The following is a 19,639-nucleotide window of genomic DNA, read 5'->3' as shown; positions in this document are numbered from 1 at the left end:
ACCCTCTTGCTCTTTGGCCCACTGTAGTCTGGGTATATTCTCCAAGTGAAGCTTGACAGACTGGTCCCTGCTTGCCCTGTCCTCTCAGCACTGCAGAATTACCAACCTGAACCTTCACGCTGCTTGACGTGAAGGAAAGTAAATCTGGCATGACTGAGACTTGGAAATGCAGCACGTCAATATCTTGTGGGAATTGAATTCTGGATAACGCAGATGCAAACAGAGGAGCAGAAACCAGATCTTGAAATAAGGTTTCTTTCACCAAAAAAAAAAAAAATGTAATGGAACTAGCTACGCAATTACAGTTTATTTTTAAAACTGAAATTATGACAGCAGAGTGTGTAACGAAGGAGAAGAACACATCTGCAGCAAGGCTGGAACTTTCTCTGTGCTTTTCACCTGCTATCCCAAGGTATCCCAAATAATCTGTTCAACTCTAATAAGAAATTGTGATCTGGATAAAAGCAAAATAAAAACTTCTTTATTTCATTTTTCTGGTCATTACAGTGGTCATCAGAGAAAGCAGCACAAAGCAGCTGACAGGCACAGGCTGTTTGTGTAGCTCTGTCTATCCTTATTCCATCAGTCCCAGCTGTAGGGCAAGCAGGAGGCTTGGGCCCATTTTATGAGAGGTGCACACATTTCTGTCACACTGCTGCACTTGGAACCTTGCAATTGGTAAAATTTCCCTATTTGGGTTTCTTTGTCGCAGAGAACTCTGTGGTGAGACATTTTCAAGGTAAAACCTTTACAAATATTTCAGTAATGCAGGGTAGTCCAAATCAGCTCTGAGCGAGCCAGAACTGCAATCCTTTTCCCCTGAGTTGGGTGGGGAGTGTGGGGGCAGAGAGGGGCTGGGAAGGGCAGGAGATGGGAAAGGCTGGGCAGGGCAGGGGCCGGAGCTGGGAATGTAGGGAAGGGCAGGGGCAGGGCCGGGTGATCTCGGGGTCCCCCCGGGCTCTGTGCCCGGCTCGGGGGGCGCTGGCCCCGGGAGGTGGCGCTGCGGGACCTGCGGGGGCTTGGGCTTGGGCTGGGTTTGGGTTTAGGGAGGGTCCAGGGTCGGTGTGTTCGGCTGGGGATGTGTTTGAGTTTGGGGGATCGCTGTGTTTGTGTGTGGGTTTTGTTTTGGGGGGGGTTGGTGTGTATTTGGTTGGGTTTGAGGCTGCTGATGTGTTTGTGTTTGGGGATGCCTGTTTGGGTTTGGGGAGATGGGGTGTGTGTGGCTGGCTGGGTTTGGGGGGGTCAATGTGTCTGTGGTAGGTTGGGGGGGTCATTGTGTTCATGTTTGTGTTTGGGGGTGTTGGTGTGTTTATGTTTGGGGGGGTCAATGTGTTCTCTGTGTGTTTGGGTTTAGAGGTGCTGGTGTGTTTGTTTTTGGGGGTCAGTGTGTTTGTGTGTGTGGTTGGGTTTGGGGGCATTGGGTGTTGTTGTTGGGTGTGTTTGTGTGGCTGGGTTTGGAGGAGTATACAGTTCTGGGGGTGTTGGTGTGTTTGTGTTGGGGATGTTGGTGTGTTTGTGTCTTTGGCTGGATTTTGAGGGTGTCAGGGGTGTGTGTGTATTTACATTGGGATGTCAGTGTGTGTGTGTTTGGGTTGGGTTTGTGAGGAGTCAGGGTGTGTTTGGTTGGCTTGGGGATGTCTGTTTGTGTCTTTGGCTGGATTTTGGGGGTAGCATTTTTCTTTTTAAAGCAATAGCACAGCCTTCCTGAGGTTTAATTTAGGTTGTAATAAAAAATTATCCAGCTAATCCTGCTGCAGAGATAGGTGTGATTGCTACATACTATGATATTTTTCACTCTTGTTCTGTTCTTAAACTTACACCATTCATTATTTTTAAGTAGAGTATTGAGGGGTTTTCCAAACAAATTATTTCCTGGAGGCTGCCTACACAGACAGCTGTTCAGCTGAGGATTTAAAGGAGTGAATTCCAGCTTAACACTTCTGTCTCCTAGGGCTACGAATGCAATTTTTTCAAAAACTGGTACTACTAATGTCAAAAAGGGAAGCAGCAATTCACTGCTGATTCTTTTCTTTGTAGTTAGGATGATGGAGTGGGCAGGCCAGGCTGTTGTCTTGTATTTTCTCTGGCCCAAAGGGAGGAAGTGCAGAAACAGTAAAGTAGCAAATTGCAAGAGGCAATAAGAATCACCTTCCAGATTTCCCTGCCTGAAACTACTTCATACTCTGTTAATTGCATGGTGCTCTGACTCATTAGTTTCTTACTACAAATCATTTAATTGGAAACTTAGTAATAGTTTACTATCTGTTCATTGTTTTACTCTCTGCCCTGTTTCATTTTCCAAGAGCTAGAGGATAAGGACTTTAATCTACAGTGGTGATAGAACAAAACAGTTTTGTCAGAGGTGTCCTTGTGCTTTTTTTAAAAAAAATTTCTATCTAGCTCTTCACATTTGTTGTACTCATGTTCTTCCTGTTTTTATCACAGAGGCTTAGGATTACTTATCACTCCAATATCCATAACTGATATCAGAGGACAAATTTCAGGTAGTTCAGTGTGTGGGCAGGAGCCACTGACTAATTAAGAGGAATGCTAATAATCTTTGGCATTTAGCTGTCGTCCACTCAGCGTAGGCAGTAAATGAATGGCACACAAAAGCAGACTTTAATTTTTTTACTTTGTTTTCTGGCTGCATAATCCCTTTAATCCTTTGCTATCAGAGGTTTTTATTAATTAAATGGAATCTCTGCAGGCTCAGTGATTCACATTTCAGGGCAAATACGTGTATTTAACGGGGGAGGGTTGGCATGGGTCTCGCTGGGCAACTTGAGGTTTAAAGCAGTCCTTCAAGGTTGTTTTGTAAATGAATGTGTTTTCTTGGCAGTCAGACCTGTAGGATCTTCGCTGTTTAAGAGCTGTATTCCAGTTTAGCAAAGAATTCCTGCTTGCTGACAGGCCTGTTTAGTGTTCTCTTCAGGTTAAATGGTTTATGCTTGTTCTGAATTGACAGTATCAAAATATCAAAGCTCTGAATAATAGAAGGATTTTTTTTAATATTTCTAAAGTCTATGGTATTGTAACTAAAGGTACATTGTCTCTTTTACCTCTCCACACACCTTTCTCTTTTTTTTTTTCCAAATTTGGTTGGTTTTAAACCTGCTGAAGTGTTTGTATGCAGGAGAAAAGTGAGGTGAAGTAAACTAAGATTTGTTTTAAAACTGACTTAAAGGGGTAACTTGGATATTTTATTTCATTTTTGAGTGGCTTGTTTCAGTTTGGGTTATGTAAACTGAGAGTAGGTGTAACAGGTTTAAGGTACACTAAGTGATAAGTCATCCTTAAATTGAAGTAGGTGTCTGTGTGTGCAATTTTCCATTTGCTAAATCAAATAAAATTTATTTTCTTAAAGCAAATAGATTGGAACGGGAGAGATCTTCCCTGGTTTCAGGATGTGTTCAGGTTTTTGTTAAAGTACAATCTACTTTGGTTCAGTAGAGTCTGGTGCTTGACCTGGCAGCCACCCAGGATCCAGAAGGTGAAAGGAAACCATTGGTGATATCACAGCAAACTTCTGCCAAATTGATGTTAGAGAGAAATTCCATTTTTTGTTATAGATTGTATTAAAATTTCTTATTACAGTGAGGGCAGGGACAATATCCAGCAGCTGTTATGGAGAAGCTCCTCTTCCAGCCCCCTGTAGTAGGAAAGGTTTGTTCCCAGCTGAGAGAGGACCTGAGGTGACACGTGGCTATAAAATAAGACTTTGTGTAGTTTTAAGAATGAAACTTACCCTGACTTTCAAACAGGTGACAAAAAGTCAAGTGGAGGGGGTACAAGTTGCCTGTTGGTATTTCCTGTGTGTTGTCTCATTGGCATGGAACATCTCCCACAAAGGTTTTTGCATCATCTGTGCAAAAAGTAGTCTTCTCCCAGAGAAGACTCTACTTCTGTCCTGTGAAGGATCTGATAGAAAGACTGAAAATAAGAAATGATATTCTACTTTAAGAAAATTATTTGAAATTTACATGTTTTAAAGGAGCCCCTACAGTCTCAGAGTCTCTACCATCCAGAAGCATTAGGCACAGAAACTCCTGTTTGTACAGGAGGTGAGAAACAGAAACCCTTTTGCTATGAACCTTTTACTTTCCTTAGCCACACAACTCTTGCAAGAAATTTCAAAGCCAAGGGATGTGATGAACATGATTTTAATTACTGGTGCCACTAACTATGCCAGGAAATGGTGCTGGTTCTGGATGCAATAAAAAAGCAGCAGGCTCCTCTGCTTATACTTATCTTAAAGAGATTTTTCTCTTTCTTCCATGCCCTCAGAACTTTGCTGACATCACTTGGGCCTCTGTACATGGCCTGGCTAAGAGGACACTTTCTGACTTCCAAGAAAAACAGATGGAAATTCAAAAAGCTTGCATCTGGCTGTTACCTCATCCTCAGCCACCTGGGCCGCTTGAGAGTCATCAGGGCATTCCCAGTTCCATTTTGCTTGCTATATAATAAATTAAATGACTGTCAAAAAATAGACATGCACAGAAAGCAGAGAACACTTAAAACTCAGAGTTACCATAGAATTAAAATATTATTTGGGCTGGAAGGGACCTTAAAGATCATCTGGTTCTACTCCCCTGCCATGGGCAGGGATCTTACCAATACATCAGGATGCTCCATGTCCTGTCTAACCTTGAGCAATTCCAGGGATGGGGCAAACCCAGCTTCTCTGGGCAAGCTCTCCCAGGGCCTCACCACTCTTTTAAGTAAAAACTTTCTTTCTTTACTTTTTTTAAAGAATTTCTCTCTTTCTTTCTTAACACCTAATTGAAATTTCTTCTAGTTTAAAACCATTCCCCTTTGTCCTGTCACTGTCAGTGTTCAAAGTCCCTCTCCCTCTTCTTTAGAACTTCCCTTTGAGTACTGAAAGGCTTCAGTCTCCCTGGAGCTTGGAAGGAATTAAACTCCAAATAAGCCACTCTTCTTTCCCCTACCCCTTCCAGTGAAGGAGAGATCATGGTTTGAAATAGCAATTTCCTAACACCAGAAAGCAGTGGAATGAGACACACAATAACAACACCAGCTGTATTAATAGCAAAAATATACAAAAGAAAAGGTGTTTCACCCACAAAGGAGTATTCACTCTAGGGAACAAAAAAACCATGCTGGCAGATGCTTCCAGTCGATCCTGCCTTTGTCCTGACCTGCTCCATGTAATATTTGGGAAACAAAGGCAATGTGGGGAGGAGAGTTCCCCCAGCCTAAAAACAACAAAAACCAGAGACAAACAACCCCCAGAAGCTCCATTGTTCAAATCAGAGCTGTGCAGCCACTTCACTGAGCTTGGTTTTTCTGCAGATGCTTTTGCTGCCATTTCTCCACTCTTGGAGGGGGAAAAATGTCCCTGCTGGGTGCTGACCTGGTGCCACCTGGCCCTGCTGGCTCAGAGCTGTCCCTTCATCCCCTCAGTGTCAGCCCAGGGAAAATGGCAGGGGGAGGCAGCAGAGGAGCTGAGGTCACCAGAGCTGGCTGGGGACGGTGCATTGCTGTGAAATGGAACTGTATCATCTGCACACATTTGACAACAGATGTGTGTGCCAACAAAATCTGTTTATCATTAATTCAGGCCTCAGTACTCTCAAATGACAGAAGTCACAGGTAAGATAATCCACATATTTCTTTGATTGAAAGGAAGGTTGTTTCTAACATTTTATTCAGAATGTACTTTCTTTTGTGAATGACTATTCCCTGAAACACTCCAGAACTCCAGTTTTGGTGGAAATGTGTGCAGACATTTCTGCTTCAGGTATGGTATGGACAAGAAGAATAAGGGGTTTGGACTTTGTTTGAAGCATTTCAAAATACATTTCAAAATATATGCAGAATTTAGTAGCAACATGTAAAATTCCAGTCGTTACTCTTTTTTTCCAAGGAGAAAACACCAGATGTTTTGAGTTACAGGATGTGCACATTAATTCTCTACCTTATGTTTGGGCTAGAAATTAATGACAAGCAGAAATAGTCTTTTTGTCTTGTTTTAAGATATAGTTAATGATGTAAAGGTCACTCTGATTTATAAATAGATAGCTTTATAAATAGTTTGGTGGCTTTTCATGTGTCCTGTTCACGCCTTCAAGTTTGTGATTTTGACGTAATGGTTGAAAGTACCAATAGAGAGAAGACTTGAGCTAGAGATACAAATAAAAACTTCACAATTTGGGCTTTTTATGGCATTTATTTTCTCACTATTTAAAACTTACTATTTTATATTTACTTGTACATAAGTTTATGTGTAATGTGTAAGTGTGGCTTGGTGAAAAGAATCTGCTATTGTAACCTGCTGAATGAAGAGATGGCTTGTCGTTGTTCAAATGCAAAATAGTTTTCTCCTTCATTGAAATCAGAGAGGGGAAAATCACCTTTAACCCACATACTGGTGGGTCTTCATTCTATTTTTTGAATAACATTTAGTGAAGTAATAAAATATGTGAGTTTTGTAAATGGTTAAAAACCGTGTTGCGAATGTCCTGACTCAAACATGTATTTTCTTTTTTCTCAGGACCAAAGTTAACAGATATTTGATCAAAGAGACAGATACAGTGTCTGATGTTAAAATCTTTCCAACCTCAGTTACAAAAATAGTACCACAAAGATATCACACTTACAACTGCAATGTACATAAAGTTTACGTCACCCAAAAGATCAAAGCTGACTGATGTAGGGCTGAAGGTGGTGCAGTCCAGCTGCAAAGTTACAGCTATTTCTAAGTTCAAGTCAACCACAGCTTCTCTCAGTGTTTCCACTGCCTCCCTCCAGCCAACACAACAGCAGATGCTGCTGTGGAGCACTTTGCAGCTCAAGATTTTCATGGCTTCTTTTCCCCTGCATGTAAGGATGGGTGCAGTGGTGAGGGATCTTTTTCCAGGCGTGATGGGATCAAATGAGCTCCATCTGTATTTACACACAAAGCCCAGGACTGCTGGGAGGAGCTCCAGACTCAAGAGGATGGCTGGTATTAAGAGATTGTGAATGTCACCAGTGACTCTACAATGTGATCTCCTTTTTAGCTTCAGATCCTTTTGGAATGCATGTAACTTATGGCTCAGGTAACATTAATGATGGACCAGAAAACTATTCTGCACTTCTGTTAGAGCTTTAAAATGCAGTATTTCTTTCTACATGTAAATCCTTACTCATAGAGGAAGTAAATCAGCAAACAGTTTTGAGGGTTTTTTATTATTTTTTTAAGAAATATTAAAAAAATACCTTTTCCCCGGTGGCTGAGCTTTTTACTGCTCTAGCACTCAGGTGCTGACACCTGCTCTATTTACATAAACAGCTTCTTGTTCTGTGTTCCAAAAGAAAACTCAAATGTGGCTGACTTGGACAGTTCAATTTCTAGTTCTCCAGAAGATCTCTCAATTCTGTGGATTTGCCAGGACTCTGATATTCACCTTGTTCTTCCTCAGGGAAGTTGCAGCTGCAGGCATCATCTTCCTGAACTGACTGCTCAGGTGTGTGCACTGAAAAAAAGAGAACAGATTCACAGAATCAGTTAGGTTGGAAAAGACCTCTGAGACCATTTAGTGCAACTTTGACTGTCCATGCTGTAAACCAGACCAGAGCTCTGAGTGCCATGTCCAGTTGTTTCTTGAACACCTCCAGGGACAGTGACTCCACCACCTCCTGGGTAGCCCATTCCAGTCTTTAACAACCCTTTCTGGGAAGAAATTCCTCCTCATCTCCAACCTGAACTTCCCTGGTGTAGCTTAAGGCTGTGTCCTCTTGTCCTGCCACGGGGAGAAAAGGCTGATCCCCATCTGGCTACAGCCACATTTCAGGGAGGTGTAGAGGGCAGGGTCTCCCCTGATCCTTCTTTTCTCTTGACTAAACAACCCCAGTTCCCTCAGCCACTCCTCAAAGGCTTTACCTTCTAGATTCTTCCCCAGCTTTGTTACCCTCCTCTGGACTGACTCCAGCACCCCAATGTTTCTTGAAGTGAAGGGCCCAGAACTGGACAAATGTCCCCTTTCTGTTCATTTATTCAGCCATCTTATTTCACCATCCCTCTGTGACAAATGCAGGATGTCAGGAAGAGAAAAAAAATCTTCCACATTATTCTATAATCTGAAATTATTCCTCTACAGCATGTGTATCTGATAAAACTAATTTATCACTCTTTGTTTTCCTTAATTCAGCAGGGCCTCTGGTGTCTGTCTGTCATGGCAATGAAAGGAAAACCAGCATGAGGGAAATAGATTTTTGCACCGCTATGGTCTAATGTATTTAGAGTTACACTAGAAGATTCAGACCTCATCCTTAGAACAGGGGAAGAGAAAGGGAGAGAGAACTTCCCAAAAAACTGAACAAACCAACTATAAACAACATTGAATGCTTCATCTTTGTGAACTCTTGTGTGTGCCCAGGACTTAGGAGCTCTCAGAGGGCAGTGCTGGATTCAAGCTGACTCTGCTCCTGTGTAGCAGCACACCCTGACTGATGCCCCTCTCCTTCTGCAGCCAGAGCTCCAAGACACTCACTGCAGGCCCTGTGTCCTCTCTGGAGCAGAGAGAACTCCAAGGGGTTACAGCCACACAGGCCAAGGATGATGCTCGGAAGTCATAAAAGGAACTGGCCTTTAACTGGAGTAGCTGAGTTTTCTCATCTACCACAAATAGTCCACTTATAAGGATAAGCATGCACTTGACCTAATGCCCACAGCAAATTTTTATTGCTTTCTGCAATAAAAATTCCAAAACTGTTTCCCTTTCATTTGCTTCTGACTTACAAGGCCAAAAAACCCAAAGCTATTGCAACTACCTTTGTAAGGCACTTAACCTGGATTCCTGACTTCTGTCTAGTTTCAAAAAGAAAAACTGAAGAGCGTATTTATCTTACTTTTCTTGAAGACAGCATGTAGTTTCTTTTTCTGCCAGACACTGAAGCAGATGCACAAAGGCAGCAGAAACACCAAGCACGACAGCCCAGCCACAGCGAGAGAAATCCTGATTGTGTCTGCCTGAACATCCTTCCCTAGGAAACAAATAACATTCTCTGAGAGTCTTAACAGAACAAAATTCTACTGCCCTTGAATTAGCTGAAAACTTTGTCTCCCATTCTGCTTCTGGATCAGTCTGCAACACTGGAAATGCATAGAAGGAAGGACTTTTGCTTTGAATGGAAGGTGAATGTGCTACGGTATGTTTAAGTAGGTCATAATTCTTTACCTCCATAAGCAATATTGCACAATGACTCACCTGGCACGGTGATATAAAATGGAATGTCAAGAGATGTTGTAGGTAGAGTAGTGACTAAAGTGGAATTAACTGAAGCATGTTTGCAAATGACATCTTTTGCTGGAGTTCCAGGCACCAGGATTTGGTTTCCAGAGCACCTGAAGGACATTTACAGCAAAACGGGGAAAAGAAAAAAATTTCTTAAATTCCAGTCAAGTGTAATAGTGGTAGCATTTTAACTTTTTTTTGATTTACTTACATTGTCCAGTTTTTACAGGACCCACTGGGCTGATCATTAAAGGTTCCATAGCGGCAAGTCCGGCAACCTTCAACAGACAAGGACAGGTAAAATTGTACAACATTTAAAATGTAACATATGAAACGTTATTTTTGCCTGCTTGTACAATGTCAGAATTACCACTTTATAAGCAGCTCTGAGTATGCAAGGCAAGTCTTTCCCTGTCAGCCACAGACCAGTAAAGTATTTGGCTAAAAAACCAGTTGATTTGGCACAAGATGCCACAAACCATGCCTAACTCCAGAGTTCTGTCTTCCTCATGCTGGCAGGCAAAGAGCTGCCATACAAAGGGAACTAACTGGTGCAGGATTTGAGCTGCACTAGGGCTCAGTGTGGTGGGTTTGTCTGCTCTGAGCTCACTCCACACACCATGCAGAGTGCTTAGCACCGGTGGCAGCTTTTATCTCTCGAGGTCCTTCCTCTATCTGCTTCTGTCTGGTGCAGGAAGCAGAGGGGCTTTCAGCTGCTGGGGAAAGGTGATCCTACCGTTGCTGGTGCTCTCCTGACCCACGCCACAGCTTCGGGTGCAGAAGGTGCAGCGATCATCGCCGCAGCGATAGCCCTCCTTGCACGTGCATTCAGCATCGCTGGTTGAGGAGCAATTTTTCAAATACTGAAACGGTGCTGCAAGGGGAAAACCAGTGTTAGCTTACAGCACGCCCAGCGTGGACCTTTGCTCTCACAAGAACCAGGCTGGCGGCTTCAGCGTTATTTGGCCAGAGGCGCGTCCCCCGCCGTGCAGGTGCCACCCGGGCACGGCGTTGCCACGGGAGGTCACAGCAGGGCTGGTGGCGTCGCCGCCGGTACCTTCGCAGTGCCGACACATCCTGCAGTCGCTGCTTCCCGCCGCGCTGGAGAAGGTGCCGGCCGGGCAGGGCTTGCACGGCGCGCCCGCTCCCCGTCCGCAGCCGGGGCTCGCGAAGGTACCTGCGGGGCGAGACACGGCGGTCACACGGGCCGGGACACGGCGGTCACCGCCCCCCGGTACGGTCCTTACCCGCCGGGCAGTGAGCGCCGCAGGGCAGCGCGGCCGCGGGTGCCGGGCTCAGCGCCAGCGCCAGCAGCGCCGCGGGCAGCAGCGCCCGGCCCGGAGCCATGGGTCGGAGCGGGACGGAGCGGGGACTGCGCGCGGGACACCCGGCACCGGCCCTTAGCCACCGCCCCCGGGGGGCCTGGCTGCGTCATCCCGGGGGCGGCGGGGAATCCCCGGCCCGGCGGGACTTTCCGGACCCTCCCAGAGGCGCGACCCCTCAGTTCTGCCGGGCAGCGCCCGCAGAGCTCTCTCAGCGATGCCGGTCAGCGGTCGCCTTTTCACCACTGGGGCTTCCCGGTGAGTGCGGCGTGGAATCCCCGGGAGATGAAAGGCGAGAGGCGGGGCTGGCAGGCCACAGCCGTGCCGGGGATGCTGAGAGCACATGGGCACCGCGGGGACACGCGGGGAGCGCCGCGCCCCGGCCGGGAGCGTGCGGAGCTCCCGCCGGCCGGCACGGGAGCGGCGCGGCCCCGCCCCCTGCGGCCCCTCGCAGCCAATCCCCGGGCCTGGTCCCGCCCCCTGCACCTCCCCGCAGCCAATCCCCGGGCGCGGTTCTCTCCCTGAGCCGGGCAGGAGCAGAGATGGTGAACGCTGGGTGCTGAGTTATAACTGAGAAGCGAACGTATGGTCCGTGTGTGTGTGCCCTGCCTGTGTGTGCCGGCACACGGGCAGGCAGAGCAAGGACCAGCCTGTCCAGGGTTCTGAGCGGAGTCCGCTGTGGGCAGCACACAAAGCGCCCCGTAGCGGGAGCTGAACCCCTCATCGATCCCGGCAGAGCCCTCAGCGGTCCTTCCCTATGACCGGCTCTCCTCCCCTGGATTTGAGCTGCTCTGCCGGAGCTCTCGTGAGTCCGAAGCCAGACCGGGCCTGCCAGCACCTGCGAGCAGGCTTGTACCCAGCACGGCTTTGCAGTCCTAAAGGTCCCCGCTAGCAGCTCTGTCTGTCCTTCAAAACACCGAAACTCCTTAAAACCAGGGCAGCATCATCCCTGAGCCACAGGCATTCCCTGTGCACCGTGAGCCTGAGGAAACACAAGTGTCGGGCAGACGCTTCGGGCAGAGGGCGGAGAAGAGCAAGGCTCGGTTCTGCTCGGTCCGTGAGGGGCTGCCCGAGGGGCAGCAGCAGCAGCAGTAGCAGTAGCAGTGGCAGTGGCAGTGGCAGTGGCGGCAGCAGCAGCTCGGTTTGCGGTTGCGCCGCCGTAGGAGGTGACTCGTGTCACGGTGCGGGCACCGGAGCACTCTCTGCGTTCCGAGAGACCGTGAGAAAAGCGGAGCGTGCCGGCAGCGCGGGGGAACGGCGGGGCGAGGCCGGGGCGGAGCGCGGGCGGTGCCGGGGCCGGGGCGGAGCGCCCCAGAGCCGCCCGCGGCCCCGCTGAGGTGAGTTGTGGCCGCCGCCGCTGCGGCCGCCGCGGGCCCGGCCCGGAGAGCCCTGGCGGGCGGGGGTGTCGGTGTGGGCGGAGGGTTCGGTAGCTGGGCCGGCTTGCGGTGCCCAGGCGGCCGCGTTGCAGGGCCCGAAGCCCCGCCGTGCCCGTGAGGAGGCCTCGGCCCATGCCCGGGCCCGGCCCGTGCCGTCCCTGCCGCGGGGAATGGCGCCGTGTCCCTCACGAACCGATGGGAACGCGCGGCCTTTCCACCCGGGCGGGCCGCGCCTCTGCGCCTGCAGCCCTGCCCTGCCTGCGGATAGCGGCTCTGTGCTCGGGGCGCTGCAGGGTGTGATTTCTTTTAAAGCCACCCTGGTTAGAGTTTCTGATTCACCATCTCCAGAAAGGCTCGTGTACCCACACAGGGCTGAACATTTGGGTGAGAGGTTTGAGGCGGCCTTAGCTGCACTGAGGAGCAAATGGGCGGCTGGCATTTACTATGTGTAGGTAGATTGTTAAATGACTTGTTAAATTAAGTTGTTGTTAGGTCTGTGTAACTTAGTCCTGCCTTCTCAAAAACTGTCTTTCCGTAGTAGTGGGACAGCTATTTACATATGCACCCACATGAAGAACAGTACTAATGCTCAGGAATTGTACAATAAAAATCTAAAGGCACTATGGAGAGACTGCATTTTGCAAAACTAGGAGAAAGAGTAAAGGTTGCAGGATCAGGTGCCTGTTTTCATCTGAAGAATTAATGAAAGACAGGGATGCAAGCTGTGATCTAGACTATTTTTCTTCAGTAAAAAGCAAGTGCAGCATTTCTGCATGTTGGCTATTCAGGTCTTTTTTTGCTAGTCATATTCATATGAAAATTTTGCAGAATCAATGTGTACCCTCAAGCTATTAAGAAGCTGTTGTTCTGGAGTTATTACTAATACCTGTGATTTGGGTGTGCTTGATCAGTGGGCTTTGCACTGACAGTACATAAAGCTGCCCTAAAAGTAGGATATGACACAGTGAATTACTCTGCTTGGGCTGGTTCAGCATGCTGTGGGATGTTGTGCTGGATATTACTGCATCCTAGAAAATAACATTCTAAAGGAGGCTATAAAGCAGAGTGAGGATAATTTTATGTAGGCAGCTAAACATGCATCACATTTTATGAAGAGCTCCCGGGTACTATGTGCAGTTCTAGGTGGAAGGTCCCTGCATAGGACAGAAATCTCTGTCTTCCAGAGTAGTGACCCATGAAATGCCTCCTCACATCACAGATGCTTTCACAGCCTTCTCTCAGACCTGTATGAGTTAGTAGGTATTTTACATGATGTAAAGTTATTTTAACTTAACCTTCAAATGGAAATTTGGCCATTCACCTCAACTTGAATTTAAAAGTTAAAAAAAAAATGTCTTAAGCCTAGTTTGTTCCATTTGCTAGGTCCTGTGGTCTGCTCCCCCATCACACATGTGCACATGTGTTTCATCCCCCACAAAGCTGCAAAATAACCCAGAAAATCTGTTGGTGAGATTTTGCAGGGGCACTGTTAAGTCACAGGAAACTCCTCATGCAGCATGCTGGGTGGAAACTAAAAACCAGACATGAGGTCAAAGCTCGTGCAAGCCCTTTTTGTAAGTGCTGGCCTGGGTGGGAGTCAATCATCTCGGAAAGACTGAGGGTGTGCAAATTGAAACCAGCTCTGCCACCCACCCTGAACCCCTCTCTCTGGCAGACACAGGTCATGGTTAAGGTCTTGATTAGGCCAAGCTGCTTCCTCTCCTGGTGCTGATGTGCTGTGCCCCCCACTTGCCCAAGTGCCTTAATATTTTAATATCATAATGCATTCTTTCTAAAAAGCTGCTTAGTTAAACAGGATGGTTATGAATATTGATTTAAATGAATATATGAATATTGATTTAAATGAATTTTAAGAATATTGATTGAGTTTTGAGGTGGTTTAAATGAAAGAACATGCAAAAGTACAAATTACTGTTCATTTTCAGCATGAGGAAGTACTTGCATGAGGGGATTTGAGGGGATTTGCCTTGTAACCACATTATCTTTTTATTCCCCTCAGCCCCTTCCTTCACAACCACCTCTCTAATAGCAGCCCCTCAAGACATGGCCTCCAAGAGGGCATTGGTGATCCTGGCTAAAGGGGCAGAGGAGATGGAAACTGTAATCCCCACTGATGTTATGAGAAGAGCTGGGGTGAGTATGAGACAGTGAATAATCTGGTCAGGGGGAAATCATTGCTTCAAGTTGAGGTTCATTTCCAGGAATTCAGTGTGTGGTCTGTGAAGTAAAAATTTACCTCCATCATCTCTGGTTAGCAAATATTTGTGTCATGCTGACATTTCTTGGTAACCTTTCAAAATACAAATCTGATGTGAACTAGAGCAAATATTTCAAGTAAATCCTACTCTGTCAGAAAACACAGCTACTTCCATGTGTAGTAACTGGAAGTGCCTCTTCTATAGGGGTCTGAAAACCTCAGTACATTGCAGCTCATGACATTGCTTAACTGAATTTCAAAAGTAGCTCAAGAAAAGCTATTTACTACAGTTCTGGCTGTTGGGATTCCTCAAGCTGTTTGTTACTCTTGCAGTTATAGTAGCACAGTGTTATTTGATTAGGAATGAAAATAATACTTTAAATAAACACACCAACTTCACTTATATAGAAATGACTGAAGTAAAAATTACCTTCTCCCACTACTTTGTCATTCCATCACTGTGCTTCCCGTTTTGGCTGTCATAAGAGGAACAAGCTCTCAGTACAGCTTTGCTTCTATTACTTAAGAACTAACATATAAGAAAAATGCCCTGAATTCTTGTTTTGTAATAATATATTTGTTCTCCTGTTAGATCAAGGTGACTGTTGCAGGCCTAACAGGAAAAGAACCAGTGCAGTGCAGTCGAGATGTCTTCATTTGTCCTGATGCCAGTCTTGAAGATGCCAGAAAAGAGGTTGGTCAGCACCCTCTGATATAATGGCCAGCACAGTCTCTCTCACAGTTTCTGAGGTACATTCTGAGAAGTTCACCAAATTTCTGAGGTGAATTTGGAAAGCTTATGCAGTACCTTTGGACATAGGTTGCATGTTGTGTTAACTCTGAGTAGCAGTGAATTACAGAACTGTACATCCCACTTGAGTGACATCCTGCTTCATACCCTGCTAGGTTCAGACAGATTTCTTAATTCTGCCCAGGTATTTGATTTTTGCAAAGGGCCAGTCACAGAGCTTTATTTTTCCTGTTAGTAGGCTCAACAAAATCCTGTGATTTGGGCCAACTCAAAAGTTCTGATGGGAAGCTAAATAATGTCATAGTTAGAACTGTACAGTAAGGTTGGAGCAAAACCACTTTACAACACAAGAGCTGTCGCTTGCTGAAGCTTTTAAGTGCACTAGGCTTAAAAGTCAGTTCTGTGAGAGACTTAATTGATAATAGGCTTTTCCTGGAACAGGAAGTAGTATTTTTGTCATAATTGGAACTGTTTTTCTGATCATGAAGTGTTGTTCAGTGGAAGAAAAGGTCGATTTCTTTGCTTGCCACTTGAATCAGCTACAGTGGTCTTCAAACATGGTAATGTATGTGAAGAGTGTAATGTGTGTATCAGCCTCTATTCAACAGAAGAGTTTTATCTTTGTTTAGGGGCCTTATGATGTTGTGGTCCTGCCTGGAGGGAACCTTGGGGCTCAAAACTTGTCTGAGGTAAAGTTCTGGCATTTTAAAAATTCATGGGCATTCTTATGAGCAGTGGAGTGGTCAGCACTTGTTTGGCAATCCTGCATATTCAGTTCAGCATCTAAAAATTCTCTTCTGAATGAATCAATAAACCAATTGTTAATGGTCTTAAGCCTTCTTGTGATTATATAGGTGGGACAGCTGGGTAAATTCTTGGCCAAGAGTACCAAGTAAAACAGAATAAAAATGGAGAGAATATAACAGAATAAAAATGTTGTGCTTTATGGGAAGATCTCTGTTCATACTCATATGAAGATGAAGCAGTTGCAAATGAGGATTTATTGCTGAGACACAAAATTGTCCAAACCCAAGGGACTCTGCTCCCTTGCAGAATTCTGTCTCTGGGCTGGTATGAAGTCCTTGTGGAAGGCAGGCAGACAAACAAATTGATCTATAGAGACTGTCTGGAGGTATCTTATGAATACTATTTTCTGTTGGTCCTGTATTTTCAAACAACTTTTTATGGCCATGGGTTAACCAGCTTTCATGTGAACTTTCCTTGCAGTTCCTTCTCATTTCCTTCCTCTTTCCTTCTGGGGCAAGCATGTTTTGGTTTCAGTTTTTCTCCTTTTTAATGTTCTCATTGCCCTCTGTCCTGGGGCAGGGAGGAAAAATTCCAATTGGTTTTCTGTACAAAATATGTTTATAAAATTTTAGTGAAAACTGTTTCAACTTTGCTTCAAATAACCAACTCCAAACAATGACTTGTGATGTTTCTTCATACAGTCTGCTGCTGTCAAAGACATTTTGAAGGACCAGGAAAGCAGAAAAGGCCTGATTGCTGCAATATGTGCAGGTGGGTTAGCAAAGTCTTGCTTTCTAAAGCATTTGGATATTTTGAAGGAGCATGAAGAGTTTCCTGTCTTAGAAATCTGTGTTCCTGTAATTTAGTACCAGGAATTTGTGCCTGAATATATAGACATACATCTTTCAGCATCTGATTTTTTTGTAAATTTAATAGCAGAGAAATCTAAAGTAATTGTGAACATTTATCCTGCAAGTTCAGGTTGTTACCTAGTTCTTTCCAATCAGTTGTGTTACTGTCTTTAAAATAAAAAGTGATATGTAGAATGCTAGGATTTTTTTTAAAGTGTGTGCTTGTTCTGATGATCTTTCTGCAAGTGTACAGCCCTGGCAGAATATCATTGCTGTAAATTTATCTCACATAACCACTCCTGCCCTTTAGCTTCAGAAAGAAGGCCAGAAATATAGAATTACAGTCTCACCCTTCCTGAGCTGCAGCAAAAAATGGCCTTGACTTGCTTTGAGGAGAGGGTTGTCTGCTTACATATTCTGCACAGCTTGGCATCCATATAATGAACTTTGTAAGATTTGTGTTCTAAGAAGCAAAGTGAAAAATTGCCAATGCTGAAATTGCCAATACTGCAACTGAAGGCTGGTCTAGGGAGCTGAGACTGAGAGTGAGGAGAGAGATGATGAATGCATAAAAGGCAGTCAGAGGGTGTTCCAGGAGGTGATTTTCACTTTTGGATTTTGGTACATTGCTGGAGGGGTTTTCTGCTTTTCTTCCCCGTTTAGGTGCTGGGCACACAGGGCTGTGAACATTCCTCAGCTTGGCAGTGATGCTCTTGTGCTGCTTCATCTGTGTCCCAAATTCACATCTGCCCAGTAGAGGCCTTTGCTTGTAAGCAGGATAATTCATAGAGCTCATTCCAGCTGAACACAAAGGAGGTTATTTCCTGTACTCAATCCAGAATTAAACAAATTAACAGAAATGAAACTCATGTCATACAAATCCTGCCTTCAGTTTCTGTTGGAGTTCCCATAAGGATTTCCTGTCTGATGAGTTAGCACTTCTTGACACAAATTCTTTACTCAGTTCAGGGTAAGGAGGAAGTATGAAAAGAAAAGAGAAACTCTTGAAACCAAAAATGGAATAGTTAGTCCATGATCTGTCCAAAATACTGCTTGGCACACAACTGCAGCATGTAGAGACTTGCTCAAATGAAATCCTATCTGTTAAGTCTTAATTCAAGGCTTAACAAGGTTGTAAAGTAATTGTAGGTAATTAATGTTCAGATTGAAATGCAGACCTTTTGTTTCTTAATATCAAGCAGTTTTAAATAAAATGTCTGGAGGTGGGTTGTTCTTCACTCCTTCAAAGGCAGCACAGTCATGGGTAGGACTTCAGTGTGAACTGTAATGTGAGAGCTTTTTGCTTCAGAGATAGGACTGGCATCAGTGTTTATAAAAAGTAGTCTGTCCCCAGTGAGCTTTGACCCCTGAGGGTCCTAATGCCCAAATACCTGTTCCTGTCAGTGCAGCAGAAGGCAATTCCTCACTGGTGCAACTTTGTGTTCTTACAGGTCCTACTGCCCTTCTGGCCCATGGGATTGGGTATGGAAGCAAAGTCACAACACATCCTTTGGCCAAAGACAAAATGATGAATGGGGGTATGTTTCTGTCCAAACCCTTCTCAGATTTTTTAAATTTTTTTTTTACCTGAACCCACAATTTAAAAAAGGAGAAAAGCCTTTTTTTTCCTTGCCTTTCTCTCTGAATTGTGTCTATTATCACTGGAGAATAGAGGGCTGCACTAACACTCTCATCCTTGGGGGAATCATGTTAGGAGCATTTATTGCCTTATCCCCTTGAGGCTGAGCCATCTCTTGCCCCTTTGGTTCTTTGCCTCAATGGTCCCTACAGCAAACTCTGGGAGCACCTTTCCTGCTCTCCTGTGAGTGATGCTTTGGTTCTGTGGCAGCTGATGGCTCCACACTTCTTTCTGCAGCCTAAGGGAGGGGATGGTGAAACACTGAGAGTCATTCTTGAGCATTAATGAGGCTGGAGGGGAGCAGATGGGTTCCCCCAATATCTTCTGCATGCATTTGGAATAAAAGAAATTTGTGAACAGCTCCACAAAAGCAGTCTGACTTCCAGAAATAACCTCATGGGAGCTGACAGGCTCAGTGAGAGCTTTTTGAGCAGCTTTAGGAACCAGAGGAGCATTCCCACACCTTGGGAATGAGCTCCCTGTGGGCCCTGAGGACAGCAGGCAGGGATGAGCTGCTCAGGGGCAGTGCTGGGGTCCTTGTGGCCTCTGTGGCACTGTGGAGGACACTGGACACTGACCCTGCTGCTGTTGTGTCCCCAAGCACACTACTCCTACTCGGAGAGCCGCGTGGAGAAGGACGGCAACATCCTCACCAGCCGCGGGCCTGGCACCAGCTTTGAGTTTGGCTTGGCCATCGTGGAAACTCTGCTGGGCAAGGAAGTGGCTGAACAGGTGAAGGCACCTCTAATACTGAAAGATTGAAATCCTGGTGTGGGAGAGGCACTAGGACAAATTTAGATAGTCCTATCCTTTGTAGAATAACTGTAATGTGCACTGTTGTAAATACACTTTAATTGTGGGTGAAATTAGTAACTGTGCTTACCTGGATTAGTAACTGGGATACCTTAACAAGCCAAAGGTCTTCACTTCAGGAAAAACATCCTGTTAGGAAAAAGCTCTATCACAAAAAAGCAGCCAGCATCTAATAATCCTAGTTAGTTCTTGGATGGCATTTAAAAATCACATGGAAAAATGTTTGCTGAGTAAATAAAAATAGAGCATCCCTACTGGTGTGTTGTTCCCTTCTGTGTTCTCTCCCAACCCAGACCCATGAAACCTTTTTACCACCATGTACTATTTAAAACAACATCTGTTTAGAGTCTCACACAGTTCTTCTGAAGTCTGAGCTGGAATGAGAAGGTGGCCAAGCACTGGAACAGGCTCCCTAAGGAGGTGGTCATGACCCCTGGCCTGCTAGCATGCATGAAGTGTTTGGACAGCACTACTCCAACACTTCTCCTGGCTGTATGGATTTTTAGGCTGCCCTATGTGGAGTCAGGAGTTGGTTTTGATGACCTTCATGAGTCTCTTCCAACTCAGGATATTCTCTGTTTTCATGACATAGATTATTAAGTTGTAACCTAGAATTAGTTTAAAAAACGTTCCATTTCTTGTGTACAAATAAGGCAAATAATTAGTATTCATTTTCCAAC

General features: G+C 45.3%; 2 protein-coding genes across 2 annotated transcripts; one reads left to right on the top strand and one right to left on the bottom strand.

The window, feature by feature from the left end:
• Positions 1–7,175: 7,175 nt before the first annotated feature.
• TNFRSF9 (TNF receptor superfamily member 9) lies at positions 7,176–10,589 on the bottom strand. The gene is made up of 7 exons (XM_066563991.1): positions 10,490–10,589; positions 10,300–10,419; positions 9,979–10,116; positions 9,454–9,520; positions 9,216–9,352; positions 8,857–8,991; positions 7,176–7,481 (listed from the first exon to the last, which is right to left on the bottom strand). The coding sequence occupies exons 1-7, from the start codon at positions 10,587–10,589 to the stop codon at positions 7,357–7,359; spliced, it is 822 nt and encodes a 273-aa protein (XP_066420088.1). The 3' UTR covers positions 7,176–7,356.
• A 1,183-nt stretch (positions 10,590–11,772) lies between these two features.
• On the top strand, positions 11,773–19,213 carry PARK7 (Parkinsonism associated deglycase). Its single transcript, XM_066563992.1, has 7 exons — positions 11,773–11,901; positions 13,961–14,094; positions 14,751–14,852; positions 15,539–15,598; positions 16,358–16,427; positions 17,959–18,045; positions 18,748–19,213. The coding sequence occupies exons 2-7, from the start codon at positions 14,005–14,007 to the stop codon at positions 18,906–18,908; spliced, it is 570 nt and encodes a 189-aa protein (XP_066420089.1). The 5' UTR covers positions 11,773–11,901; positions 13,961–14,004; the 3' UTR covers positions 18,909–19,213.
• Positions 19,214–19,639: the final 426 nt, after the last annotated feature.

The sequence above is a fragment of the Molothrus aeneus genome, chromosome 21 (genome assembly GCF_037042795.1).
Source record: "Molothrus aeneus isolate 106 chromosome 21, BPBGC_Maene_1.0, whole genome shotgun sequence".
Taxonomy (NCBI): Eukaryota; Metazoa; Chordata; class Aves; order Passeriformes; family Icteridae; genus Molothrus; species Molothrus aeneus.
Note: the sequence above shows the minus strand (reverse complement) of the source record. Positions and strands in the feature narration are given on the sequence as shown.

Excerpts from the sequence above, each read along its gene's own strand:
- TNFRSF9 (XM_066563991.1), bottom strand. The coding sequence starts at position 10,589 with ATGGCTCCGGGCCGGGCGCTGCTGCCCGCGGCGCTGCTGGCGCTGGCG. Across the intron at positions 9,353-9,453 it reads TCCTGTAAAAACTGGACAAT|GTGCTCTGGAAACCAAATCC; the intron begins GTAAGTAAATCA and ends AATGTCCTTCAG. Across the intron at positions 7,482-8,856 it reads ACATGCTGTCTTCAAGAAAA|TGCACACACCTGAGCAGTCA; the intron begins GTAAGATAAATA and ends TCTTTTTTTCAG.
- PARK7 (XM_066563992.1), top strand. The coding sequence starts at position 14,005 with ATGGCCTCCAAGAGGGCATTGGTGATCCTGGCTAAAGGGGCAGAGGAG. Across the intron at positions 15,599-16,357 it reads GGGCTCAAAACTTGTCTGAG|TCTGCTGCTGTCAAAGACAT; the intron begins GTAAAGTTCTGG and ends TTCTTCATACAG. Across the intron at positions 18,046-18,747 it reads AGACAAAATGATGAATGGGG|CACACTACTCCTACTCGGAG; the intron begins GTATGTTTCTGT and ends TGTGTCCCCAAG.